We start from the raw sequence: 14208 nt of genomic DNA, 5'->3' as shown, positions 1-14208 counted from the left end.
TACTCATATCACTGGCTTGGAAACACTGATCTACACAATAACATCCCTAGTCAGCATTCTCCTTGGATATCTATGCTAAGTTGCCAAGAAAGGGTTTTCTAAACTATTTGATTTCCAATCTCTCCTCTCTCAGGAAGAGAGATTCTCTACTGCAATTCTAAAACTGATTGATCAGCAGTTGATTTATACTCAAAGCATCTCAAATGTAAAGGGAGGAAATCGGTGAAGAAAAAAAAGCAGGCAACCATTCCTAGTTTTCTCTGCATGTGACATACAATTGTGCCCCTGCAATATCAAAGAACAATGGGATGGACAGACAATTGGAATCTCATAAGCTTCGAACCCCAGCTACAGGCAGTCCCCGGGTTACGTACAAGATAGGGACTGTAGGTCTGTTCTTAAGTTGAATCTGTACGTAAGTCGGAACTGGCGTCCAGATTCAGCCGCTGCTGAAACTGACCGCCAGTTCTGACTTACATACAGATTCAACTTAAGAACCCCAAGTCAGCTGCTGCTGAAACTGATCAGCAGCTGATTCCAGGAAGCCCAGGGCAGAGCAACTGTGCCTCGGGCTTCCTGTAGTCAGCGCTGGTCAGTTTCAGCAACGGCTGACTTGGGGACGTCTGGGGCAGAGCAGCTGGGGTGCTGCTGGGTTGCTCCAGTAGCACTGCTCCTCGGCGGTACTGGACCAACCCAGCAGCACCCCAGCTGCTCTGCCCCAGGAGTCCTGATTCAGCCGCTGCTGAAACTGACCAGCAGCGGCTGAATCAGGACGCCTGGGGCAGAGCAGTTGGGGTGCTGCCGGGTTGGTCCAGTAGTGCCCAGAGCGGCACTGCGGGACCAACCGGCAGCGCCCCAGTTGTTCTGCCCCAGGGTCCACAACTAAAGCCTGGTCTGCTGGGGGGGCACACTAGCTGCGCCCCCCCCCCCAGCAGACCAGGGACACAGGGAGCAAAGCGGCAGCGGGGGGGGTGCCTCCCCTCTGAGGCTTTGCTCTGGCGCTGGACCGCTTTGCTCCCGGTGCCCCTGGTTTGCTGGAGATGGTCCCCAGCAGACCAGGGGCACCGGGAGCAAACCCGCAGCCGCGCGGGAACCCGCCGCTGCTGCGGGTTTGCTCGCGGTGCCCCTGGTCTGCTGGGGACCATCTCCAGCAGACCAGGGACACTGCTAGCGAACCCGCAGCAGCGGCGGGGTCCCCCGCTTCTGAGTCTTTGCTCTGGCAAAGACTCAGAAGCGCGGGGACCCCGCACGGCTGCAGGTTTGCTCCCGGTGCCCCTGGTCTGCTGGGGTGCTCCGGTGCCCCTGGTCTGCTGGTCTCGCCCCGGAGCTCGAGGTGGCTGACCGCTGCCTGTGAGCTCCGGGGCGAGAAAGCCCCGTTCGTAAGTGTGGATCCGACATAAGTCAGATCCGCGTAAGTCGGGGACTGCCTGTATACTATGAAGAGCAATCATTAACCAAACAGGCTAATAAAATTAAGGTTACTCTCAGTGAGAAACTTGACAGACTAAAAGAAAACTTGAATTTTGGTTAATAAGGTATAACCTGTTTAACACGTAATCTAGACAGAACAAACATTTGTAAACTACAGGTTGAATCTCTATAATGTGGATTTCCCTAATCTGACAACGCCCGGGTCCAGCATTGTCAGCAACCCTGTGGGCACTCTGGGACTAGAGCACTCCTGGGGGAAAAGAGTGGGCTGGAACCCAGAGTGTTGCCAGAACAAGGGAGACCCGGTGCCCTTGAAAGACAGCATATATGGAGATTTCTTCCCCTCACAGGAGCCCTCAAAAAAGATGAAGGAAGAAAGGAGGGTTTGTAAGAAGAATTAAAGTTAAGTCTTCTAAGATCAAGCAATCAGAAAGTGCCAGAATGCATTCTTCAAATTTTGTGTGTGTGATTCAGGCAAGAATTAAGAAGGAAGATCCCTTATCATACATATATACATAAAAACATGGGGGGGGGGGGGGGTGCGGAAAGACTCTGGGAGGTGCAGAGAACCTACCATCACTTTTTGTAAAATCAAGCTAGGTGTCAACTCTTTACTGCAGGGGTGGGCAATGATAGCTGGAGGGTGACTTCAGAAATTTCTGAAGTGATCCTGGGCCATGCCAGAAGGGGTGGGGTGTTGGGCGGAAGGCAGCATCGCCAGGACACTTCCATGCTTCCCTACCCACAGACCCTGATTGGCTTGGAAATGGGGGGGGGGGGGGGGAGAGCACATGAAGTATTCTTCCTCCCCCCCCCCCCCCGAGAGAACCGCCAGCTGTTCTGAACACTGGACATTCCCTCTAGGGGCCTGTACCCCTGGTGGTGGCAGGAGACTTCGCGCACTCCCAGGGCAATCAGGGCACGCTCCCCTATCCCAATTGGCTTGGGAGCGGGGGAGTGGCAGGGTGTCCATGGGCTGGATAAACCCACTTGGCAGGCTGGATCCAGCCCACAGAGACCCTTTTGCCCACCCCTGCCCTAATGTATCAAGCTAAAGCGATGGCCACCAAAACCACCGCTGTTTTCCAAGGAAAAAAAGATTAAGATCTGGTTCAGTGCACAGAAAAGGATTAAAAGGAAGAGCTGCAAGGACCAGATTAGAGTATTTATGGTAGAATCCAAGGATTTCAGTGGGGGTTTACATAGAATGCCACCCCCTGAAGTCACAAGACTTCTCAAGACGACATTTACTGAACCCCTCAGAATGCTTGGCATGAAGGCTTTGAGGTAACTAGCAGACCTCTTCTTGAGCCCATGCTGATAGAGATCAAGGAAAAAGAAGTTACTCTGTTTCTAGTCACCAGGGTCATCCATAAGGATATGCAGTTTCTGATGGATACTCTCCTTCAATGCAATTCCAAGCCTGCAAGCAACTCCAGGTTTTAACCGTACAGATGAAAAAGCGTTCGTCCCATTCTTTTTATCTATGACAACTCCTAAATGAGGTGAGGGAGCTTGTCTACTGGTTCACAACAAACCTAGAGTTTTAAACGTGAGGGGGAGGTATCCCTGTGGATGCTGTCTATTTAGCTCCTTTGGACACAAACCCCTGAAGAAGGCTAAACATTTAAAGCATTAAGCAGACATAGTTTGTCTGAAAGCAGCAGCTAATTACCAGCTAATTTTGTTGGATGCTCCAGGGGACAGAGGCAAGCACAAATGATACGGAGCTGTGCCGCTCTATAGCCAGCCTGATGAAAAACTCATCTGGTAAGATGGAATAATGGCCAGATTTAGCGACAACTGCTGAGGTCAGCAGACAACAGTAAGTCCCTTGGTCATTTGCCCCTGGGGAAAGAGTATGACAGGAACTCCATCTTTAACTATATTGAATAACTGGGTCAGTTACGGCAGAGCTCGGCTCTGCCTCATTCCCTAAATCATTCATAGTCACACAAGTACCTTAAGAGGACCTTGCAGGCCTATGGTTCCAAGGAAGGCTCCCAACACATGGGAATGGGTTTTGGCCACAGTGAGTCTAGTCTGTGAAAATGGAGTTTCTTACCCTTGCTTCTGCCCTAAGTAATTTACAAGAGCCACTTTAGAGAACTCACGAGATTCCAGAATAACCATGCAGGCAACAAGAAGTCCTTCTGCTTTTGGCAACTCTGACTCAGGAAGATCAGAGGAAAAGAAATAAAGCTGATTGAGTCCTCCTTAAATTAAGGCTTAGGCTTGAAGTCTGTTGCTAGGACTTGTTAATATTAAACTTGTGCCCAACTACAGGTCAACAGAGAGAAAATAGGCTTACTCTTCTGGAATGAGGAAGATGGAGATGTGGTTATTTGCTCATTTTTAAGAGCTGCTGGAGTAAAGAGATTTTTATAAACAAAAGTTTGGGCCAGCCCTGAATATTTTGGGGGAACTAAAGGAAGAGAGTCAGGAACTTTTGAGAACATATTCTCTCCCCAGAAATTCACCCACATGGAGTTGTAACCAAGAAAGCTAGAATGTGGTCTGGTAAGCTGAATGGAATACGTGGATAAGGTTCTTCACTACCAGAAAACATAGGGAGAGTTTCCTACAGGCTAGCTCTGCAAGTGGGGCAGAAGGTCGTGGATAATTTCATGTCCAGTTGGTAGGTCACTGTAGACAAACAGATATCAATGGGTGTGAAACACTGCCCTAATTATGGAACAAGTACAGAGAGCAGAAGTGGGAGACACAGCTTCCTTTCTGCCTGGCTTTTTGCTTCCACTTGCCAATATATCTGGAGGCTGGGCAAGGGGGAGCAATTAGCAAAATCTCTAGCCAGCAAGCTCCAGTTGCCTTTCCACAGGGAAGGAGAAGAGAGGGGAGGAGCCTTGAAGAGGGGGCTGGCTGCCAGAATATTCTCTATACATTGGCTCCCTGCCTGACAGACAGAAGGAGGAACACCCAGCGTCTGCACTGGCAGAAGCAACATCCCAGACAATTGAAATTCAACCCATGCCAAGTTATAATTTGAAAAGCAAGTAAGGTCTTCATAGGCCAGTAAAAACATTCAATAGGGGTTCAAAGGATGAAAAATTAACAAAACAGCTTGGTCTTGCAATAAGATCAATTTGTAGGGACAAATTGAAAGTGAAAAAGGAAAAACATACAAAGAATGGATTCTTGGCATTAAAATCAGATGCAGAGAACTATTACTCAACTGTTGGGGTTTTAAGGCATTCAAGAAGCCTAAGAACGTAGCCTAAAAATGAACATATCAAATGACATTTTGTCTCTTCTGATTCAAGTCTGAAACATTTTAACTCCCAGAACATAGGAAAAGCCCAATAGCTATACCTATGGTTTGGACACCAACTGTCTGTCACAAACCACACTGCACATCCAAGGTCTACACAGAGTACCCTCTTGCAAACTATCAACCCACATGCCTTGTATTGAAAATGTAGCCCCTCTATTAGGACATGAGTTGGGAGGAGGGGGAGTTGGAGGCAGCTGTATACTAGGATCCAGCCATCTGTGCTTTTTTCCCCACCATCCCCTCACACTAACTACATCTATGTTGGAGCAGTTGCCCAAAAAGCCTTTTAACTGGATTCATCTAAGTTATACCACCAGAATCTTTTTAAAGATTTAGCAAGATTTAGCAAATACAAAAATTAAAAAATATATTCTAACCACTTATAGGGGCACCACCATCTTGAATATTCTGAAGTTGAGCTATTAAAAAAATATCAATAACTAGCAGAGGACCATTTAAATAGTAGGTCCTGAAATTCTGATACTTAAAAAAAAAAAAAAAAAGTTGCATGCAATTTTCTGCTCTCCAGATCTGCTGATGTAGTAAATTTCTAAATCTTTGGGTGAGCCTAACTCAAACACTAAACATGTCCAGGCTTGTCCTTTCCTTTCTTCACACATCTACTGGCTGCCTCCTTAATTTTTAACACTGCTGTTACTGGTGAACACCCTCTTGCTAAGCCTTCTTGAGCAGCAGTGCATTAGAAGGATAAAACTGGCCAAACTGACTATTCAAGGTACAGAGAAATCCACAAGATCAACACAAGAGCACACACACATTTCTCCTTCTATTCTCTCTCTGTTTTAGGAGTTACCTGTACATTTTATCAAAGTTTTGACGCTGAAGTATGATATTTAGTTGAGCATGTTCCTTCAACATTAGGCTTCCTCTAAGAGATCCAAGCCAAACAGTTACTGTCAGCCTGTTTTGTTCTTTCGCCAAGACTAGACACCCACTGTCTCCCATAAGAACTCTTAAAAGCACTTCTGATAACTGTGAATGGCAAATACATCTTTTTACTCTTGATTTCTCATCTCTAAACATGGCAAGCTGGGATTTGGTTAGTTTCTCTAATGTACCCACCCAATTTGTATTACAATCCAGCTAGTTTGAATTAATTCATCCATCCTTCTCAGCTATAAGCAGAAGTCACCATCCTACTCCTAAAATAGTTCTGTGATGCTCTTTAGAAGCTTAATTCATTTGGCTCTAATACATTTTCTGCTATCCAGCCCAGAAAGCTTATTGTTGGCAATGTAAGGGATCTTCCTAAAGGAATGTGTCTTGCATATGGGCCAGCTGCTTTATCCTCTTCTGCAGAAGGAGAGGAGCAAAAAGGTATGGAGCAATAAGTCTTTTTCTTGCACACTTCCCTTCCCATATTGCTGAGAGCCCTGGGAAGGCCCTCCACATACATTCTTATGATTGTATTAAGTGTAAGAGCTGCCAGGCTGGGTCAGACTACGGTCCATTTTGCCCAGTACCCTGTCTACAACAGCAGTCATACCAGAACTTCAGTGGGAGTGTACAGAACAGAGCAATAATGGAGCAATCCAGCCCTATCTTCCAGTAGGGAGAGGGTTAGGGTCATCCCAAGCATAGGGCTGCATGAATTAGGCAAGTTTATAGCCAATCTGACCATTTTAGCCAATAGCCCTTATAGTGAGGATGTGAAAGGTTAACCGGCTAACTGATAAGCATCACTCCTAATGGGCCTGGGCATGTCTCAGGCAGGGGCTGCACCAGCCAATCTAATTTACATCCCTAATTTACAGCCAGGCTGGGGCAGCCCCCCTCACCACAGGACAGAAGTTGTTCTAGCCAAGCTGGAGCTCATCTGCCCAGAGTGGGTCCTGTGCCACAGCATGTGGGCAGCTACTCCAGTCCTCACCAGTTAACCAGAAACGGTGAGTATCACCTGTTCGGGGTGAAGCTTACTGGTTAAGCTTCCACATCCCTACTGCAAACTTGCCTAATTCTTTTGGGAACCCTGTTATACTTTAGCCATTACAGCTTCCTATGGCATTGAGTTCCCCAGGTTAGCTGTGTATTTTTTGAATAAAGTACTTGTTCTTTCTTGTATTAACCCTGCTGCCTCTATTTATACTTTTCTTCATGCCTAGTTTTTTTTTTTAATTGTGAAAGCGTAAATATCACTTCTCTAGTCGTTTTCTCCACACTGTATGATTTTAGAGACCTCTATAGTCACTCTTAAGCTTATCAGCCCTAAATCTTTTTAGTCTGTCTTCAGAAGGAAGTGTTCCATACCATCTTTTTTCTACTACTCTGAAACCTTGCCGGAAGTAGAACTTTCATTTAAAACACTTGCAGATTTTGTATGATAATTAAAGCTTGAAGAAGCAACATTCACACTACTACCTTGTTACTTTTACTTGCATTGAAGCCAGATGATGATGCACAAGTATGGTGGAGTACCAGTGAACTATACCACTCCTGTCATAGCCCAGATACTGGTGAGGATGAGGGGGAAGGGATCCAAACAGCTCAAGCAAAAGGCAAACCCTGGATTTGAGCAGTGCTCAAATGTCTAACCTGGGATCTGCAGCACACTTCCTCCAACACCAACATTTGCAAGGCAAACTTCAATGTTCCCATAGCATTATTTTATTGTTATAGCAGCACGTAGAAGCCACACTTGAGATCAGGCCTATTATAGTGCCCTGTGTATCTGGAGAAGACAGTACCTTATACTATGTCCCTCTCCCATACCCCTCACAAGAGCAGAATATCAACATCTGCATTTGGCCCCCACCAGTCAAAGCTCGGTTTGCTTCAACAAAACTTTGTACAGATGCATATAGTTCCACCGTGTGCAGACACCACACAAAAAGCTTCTCAGTTATCCCACTCTGATGTGTTCCCTTTCTAATACAAGTGTGTTTACAAGATCAGACAATGTCCATAAAGCACTGAGATGTTTGAATGCAATATATTTATTCTAATTATCCTTTGAACAGAATGGTCATGACCATTTATACGTTCCCATCTTCTGACCTGCTCTCTCTTGTTTCCAGTGAATACAAGGCCCTGAATACAAGGCACACGTTCAAAGAGTTTATAAGAGTTGGTTATTTTAAAATAAAGTCATGAAACTAGTACAGGTTGAACCTTTCTCATCCAGCAGTCTCTGGTTCAGCAATATTTTAGTTAGCTGGATACCCACTTACCACTGCTATGGCCAAGTTTCCCCACAGGCCCATAAAGTTTGTTTACCACCACCAGCCCTGGCTCTTAGTATTCTGTGCAGTTATCTAGCTCTTATTTAGCCCTATATGTCTTCTAAGAGCCCAGTAAGCAGTAGAAGTGTTCGTGATGCTTCTAGACAACACCGACTTCCCACGGTTGGGCAAATTCTCTGGTTCAGCACTGGTCAGGACTCCAGGGTATCAGATTAGAGAGGTTCAACCTATAATTACACTCAGGACACTGACACATTCTACTTTACTGTAAGAATTCACTCACGACTATTACGGGGTTAGAGCTTCAACTGGTATGCCCAGCTCTATTATTTCAGTAGAACTACACAGATTTTGAGCAGCAGATGTAAACACTTAGAGACTTTGAATAACTTTTAAGCAGCACAAATTAGAAGGATGCCTTCACACCTGAATTTGTGTCATAATGAAAGCTTAATTCTTGTAACACTTGACATCAGAAAACTGATTTCTGGGACAAACTTTCAAAATCCAAATTTAGCTCTACAGTAGCATTTCTGGGTGGTACAACTTTCCCAGCACTATGATCTGTATGCAAGTCACTGTCCCTATACTCCCAGTGGAGATATTCCCTCCTGCGGTCATATATGAAGATCTGATATATTAATGTGGTTTTGTTTGCTTCAAATGGTTCATTTCAGTGCAGAATACTGGAATTGCAACACAAATTCCTAAAGGTACTTGTAATGATGAAGCTCTCAGTGCTTGGCATAATTGCTATATCCATACCATACACTGTGTAGATGTAATCACCATGTGGAAAGCAATACTCCTAAATTCCTATCCCAATTTTAGAGCCACGTGAGCCACACGCTTTTCATACATATCAGTGTGACTGCTCATAAATGGGAAACTTTGCTTGAGCATTCCCAGGCCATATACATATATGTCTGCAGGCTCAAATCTCTAATCAGTATCATTCTGTCATCAGCTCCATAGGTGAGCTATTTCTGAACTAGTCAGTGGACACAACTATGTAAAACAAAAGCACAAGTGAGGCTCAGAGGAGAAAGGCGTGTGAAAACTGCTAGAAGGAGGATTTCATAGAGATGCTGATTACAGCCCCCATATTTCTGAAAAGAAACATATGTTACACAGAGTCAGAAATGATCATTGTTAAAATGCATCTGAAGTTCAAAAGCCACTCTGCAATTAAACCATTAAAAAAGCCACTGTGATGAAGAAATCAAGCAGAGGGGGGATACCAGGAGGCAGAGTAAGAATAATTCTATTGAGGTTTCAAAAAGCACACCACAACCTCCACATGAAAAATGGACTCCCTTTTGGTATTCTTATGCATTGATGTGCTCTCATCTCATGCTTTAAAATCTTGAAATGAAAACACAGGAATAGCTTTTAGAACACCTCTGCTAGAAATGTAAGGGTCACATGGTAACTGAGCAGCTGTATGATGGTCAAGAGGATTAAAATGGGCTAAGGAAATTTTTCATGACAGAGCCACAAAGGATCCCATGAGAAAAGGAAGAGGAAGCAACACATTGATCTGACATCTTTAGTTTAGTTCTTAGAATGCATATATTATTAACTCCAGCTCACAATTACCACAGTTCTAAGGCTGTGAATGATTACAATACCCTTTAAAAAAAGACTTAAATGTATTAACAATAGATTGACCAGTTAGTGTTACCATAGCTGTGAAACAAATTGTGTCTAATTGTATGAACTACTTGAATTCCACTGATTTTATACCAGGATTCTAGCAATATGATAATTACTTTGCCAAGCTAGTGGAATAGGTGACCAAAAACATACATGTAATCTCCAAAAGTGCTCTCAAGTGCAAGTACCCATTTTCCACATTGCTCCTCTCCCCGCTCTTTAAAAATAAAACCGAGAACAATCCAACACTTTACAACAGCATATACAACAATGGAGGTATCACCTTTCAGAATGTGTTTGTCAAAGATTCATGTACAAGCAACTTCATACAAAACCAAAGGAAAAAAACAGAAGTCATTTACTTGAATTTTGTTTTCACATGACTAGCTTGGTCTTCAGTTTGCACACTTACCTGGTCTTTTTCATGGGGTAGAAGGCTTACAGGTGGGAGAGAAGCTGGGAAACCACTGGAATATTTTGGAGTTCCTTTGCTGTCCAAACTACCGTAATTCACCCTATATTGAGGTCCATCCTTCAGTAATCTCCCATTATTTACAGCACGTTTGGCCCCCAGCCGTAATCGCTGCTGAAAAACTGGGTTGTTGAAAATACTTGCTAGGTCATTTTGACTTCTCAAATATTTCTCTATGTTTTTCAGAGATGAGCCATTTGGTTCCTGCAGCCCTTCGATTGCTCTTCTCAATAGTTTATTCCAATCCACATTACGAAGCTCATTTGAGACTCCTCTAGATCCCTTAACAGACTTAGGAAGAGTACCAGGTTTAACAGATGAAAAACGCCCAGGATTATCTGGGTCCTTGTAGGATGCAAGGCCTTTGTTGGTAACTTTAAGAATAGAGCCATCTTGAACACTTAGTTCCAACTGTTCTGAAACAGTTTTCTTATCTAATCCATGTGAAGCACACACAGCATGACAAATTCTTTCTTCGGATGGCCTTTGCTTTTGCTTTTTAACCTTTTGTATAGCCTCAAGAATCCACTCTGTATACAGTGGGTTTGCAAGTTTTACCATGGTTAACCAGTAATATCTTCCAGCCAAAAATTACCCATAGAGGTTCCTCATTCTTTTAATAAGCCTTTCAGAGTTTATTACAATACTAAAACAATCAGAGGGTTCCACACTCTTTTTAGCAGCTTCTCATAAATATCCATTCTTCAAGAATCAGAAGACACACAAACATATGCTGACAAATTCCTTATTTTATGAACATGGAAGTCTAGTAAGACTGTTCCTGGTGTTATGGATACATCCTTTCAAGGCAAGTAAAATCTTTAGAGAGAGAAAGAGAGAGAGAGAAAAAAAAACAATTAGTGCTGAAACAGATACAGATTAACAATAAAAATTTAAAATACTGATGTCTTTTTTTTAAGCTTGGAGATGCTCCATGTGACAAACACTTTATTTGCAAAATGTGCTTAAGAATTCTACACTTCCTTCTCCTTTTAGAAAGTGGACTACAAAAATGTGTAAATTTCTAGTACAACTCTAATTTTCAGAGTCCCAACTCCCTAACCAATTACTCACTGCTTAGTTCTTAAAAGGATTCAACTCAGTGAACCACCAGGAAATCTTTCCTGGTGGAACACTAATGGTCAATACCTTTGAGGTCCACTACTGTAAACAAGCAAATACCATACACATGCACTATGGTTTTGTAATTAAAGAAAAAAGGAGTAACTGCATCTACTGGGGAATTAATTGATAAAATGTCCTTTATTAAGCATTCACTTTTTCCAACAGGCTATGGCAGGGCTACTCAACATGCGGCCCATGGCCCATTTGTTTGCGGCCCGCGGTGCGGTTTGGATTTACGCAGGGCTCAACATGTGGCCCATGGGTGGGAGCCAAAACAAAAAAGTAGTCAACATAATGGTCTTCTGTAGATACGCATTATAGTAGTTAAATTCTTGGACTGTCATTGCTCATTAAAAGTGATGCCATATGGGTGGAAATTGGGTAAATATTGCATTTTGTTAATATCAGCAGAACTGACTCAAACGGGGCCTGTGTGTTGTGTGATCCAGCCTTAATCTTTCTATTCATGCCCACCAGTATAAAATAAGCTATTTGCATATATATTTGCATGTATATGCAACCACACTTAAGTTGTGCCCTTGGCATGTGCTGTGAGAATCATTGTGACCGCCAGGGCTTCCAAAGTTGAGTATCACTGGGCTATAGCAACCAAACTACTTTAAAAAAATTAGTTGCTATAAAGTTTAATTGCAATCACCACCAAAACAATGTAAACACTGTATAACTGATGTAGTGTCCATAACAAATACCCAAATGTCATAATACAGGGATAAATATAGGGCACTGAGATATCGTCACCTCTGGGGTTGAAACTGAGGGACTGCTTGTGCCAGCAATAATATTAGAAATTCTTAGGAAGAGGGAACTTTGCCAATAGAGTGACAGGAAAAGTCTGCAATATAGATATAATTATGTGTAATTCCTATTATCAGAGCGAAGGCGCATAACACACCTGACTTAAATGGCACCTTGTACACGTTATCTGTGGCATTTGTCTTAAGACACAAATTTCGTCCAGTTTCTTGTAATGAATGAGTGATTACATGGCCTCCGAAGTTAGCTGAAGTTTAGAATACCATAAACAGTTTCTTGGAAAGGTGTATACTCACTTGGTGGCCCAAGATGTTAAGCAAATAAATCTATCCAACCTGAATATGAAAATATACTTCATCACCAGTGAGTTCTTGTTAAGATTAGTCTCTCATAAATTGCCAAATCTTAAAAACATGGTGCTTGGGGGGGGAAGGGTACATGACTACTTGTGAGGACATGCCCTATTATAGTCCAGATTTCTTCAACAACACCACCACCACACTTGACAGGATTAATACTTTGATAAGAGAAATCAGAAAATAATACTAGATGAAATGCAACTCCTCAATTTTTAAATTAATTGTTCTCTTGAAAAGTAGATGATTCTGCAATTTTCCAGAAAAATCTAAATTTACACAAATATATGTATATGTCAGCTGTTAAGGCAGCATGCAATGAATCTACAGCAAAGTGCAAAGCCATTTAATAGCTCCTATAAAGTAGCTTTTGCCATCACGTGTTTATCCAACAATAATTAACTCATCCTGTTCTTTTAAATAAAAAATATTATTGATCTACAACAACTGAAAACAGAGTATATTACGTATTTTCACCACAATATGAAATTGCAGTTCCACAAGTCACATCTATCTAATAAATTGGAATTATTCTAATCTTCTTAGAAAGTCATTTTCAAGAGGAGCAAACAGGCATGTGTTAGGTCTTGTTCTGGTTACACACACACGGAAAGTTCTACTACAGTTTTAGAACCATGGATGAAAAGCATGGGTGAAGACCATTTCAGACATTACTGCAATGCTTATAAAAGGAGAGAGTTTTAGGTTAAAATCCACCTATGCTTTAGTTTTTTAGGTATTCTGAATCCTGGAAATGGTCTAAAAAAAACCACCACAAGTAAATATATCTTAGAAGTCACACTAATGCCATTTTACAGGGTTTGACCATATCCTGTAATAAAATCCTGAAGGAATTCCCTTGCAATGGCACAAGATTCCTATACAGCTGAATTTCTTTAAGAAAGAAAGAAAAGAGAGATTTCCATGGAGATAAAAGCCAGTGCCTCAATATAAGCCCTTAAAGAAACGTAATTGCTGAGTCATACAAATCTGCCACATTTTAAACTTACTCAAATTCAGACTAGTACATTACTTTCGTACAAAGTACCATCTTATTTCCATTAAATTCCAAACCACACAGTGTAGGGTTTGTTCCAACCTTCCAGGATACTGATGAACCATATCACTATAAATGGTGTAACCTTTGGAATTTTTATTAGCCAGCAGTGGTGGCAGAGGTGTATGTAAGCAGAATCACATTTTTTTACCTGTTTATTTTGAATTCCCTCGCTGTCACAATCTCCTGCATGCTAGCCCCTACTAAATCAACACTGGTGGAGTGTATCACCAGAATTACAGAGAATTTACACTGCATATAGCAAGGTTCTCTCAATGGAGAAGCACCATCTTTAAAATGTACTTGTTCCAGAGGTCCACCATGGTCCAAGTTTGTTAAGCTCAAAGACACAGTGCGACACTTGTTCAACCAGGCTTTTGAATTACTTTTTTTAAAAAGTTGACAAATAATGACTTTGGTATTCTGTTGTTTTGTCATGGAGTATATTTAATTAAGCAAAGCACCTTGATGCATTCACAATGGGCATCAAAAAGGTCTACTGTAAATGAAAAACTTACTAGCAAACAAACATTCTCCCCAGCACTGTTCAGCGTTTTTGCTTTTCTGGCTAGCCTAACTCTGTAGAAAATTTAACTTCAATTTTTTTAAAACAAATTAGCAGAAATCAGAAAAATAGATGTTAAAATGCATGCAATTAAGTAACCGTGTAACTGCTGAAAAATCAGCAGTTGGCTCTCTAGGTGCCAGTGCATGCGGGTAACCAGCGCTTAAGCCGGCTCCCTGCGCGTACCCACTCCCACCTGCTGCCTCACGCTACTGCCTAACTTTTCAAAGTTAACAAGTGAATTCTGTACTATTTCACAAAATTATTAACCATAGTTTTA

The 14208-nt window shown here is 42.4% G+C and overlaps 1 protein-coding gene across 5 annotated transcripts in view; it reads right to left on the bottom strand.

The window, feature by feature from the left end:
• The window catches only part of KAT6B (lysine acetyltransferase 6B), a 164796-nt gene that overhangs the window by 146759 nt on the left and 3829 nt on the right, over positions 1-14208 (bottom strand). For all 5 annotated transcript variants that reach the window (XM_075935746.2, XM_075935744.2, XM_075935743.2 and 2 more), the window contains one exon: positions 9992-10870. In XM_075935746.2, the coding sequence (XP_075791861.1) occupies positions 9992-10612 (621 nt within the window). In that variant the 5' untranslated portion in view covers positions 10613-10870. The remainder of the gene's footprint in view (positions 1-9991; positions 10871-14208) is intronic.

The sequence above is a fragment of the Pelodiscus sinensis genome, chromosome 8 (genome assembly GCF_052426305.1).
Source record: "Pelodiscus sinensis isolate ZL-2025 chromosome 8, ASM5242630v1, whole genome shotgun sequence".
Lineage (NCBI taxonomy): Eukaryota > Metazoa > Chordata > Testudines > Trionychidae > Pelodiscus > Pelodiscus sinensis.
The sequence above is the reverse complement of the archived record's forward strand: the minus strand, read 5'-3'. Positions and strand labels throughout refer to the sequence as shown.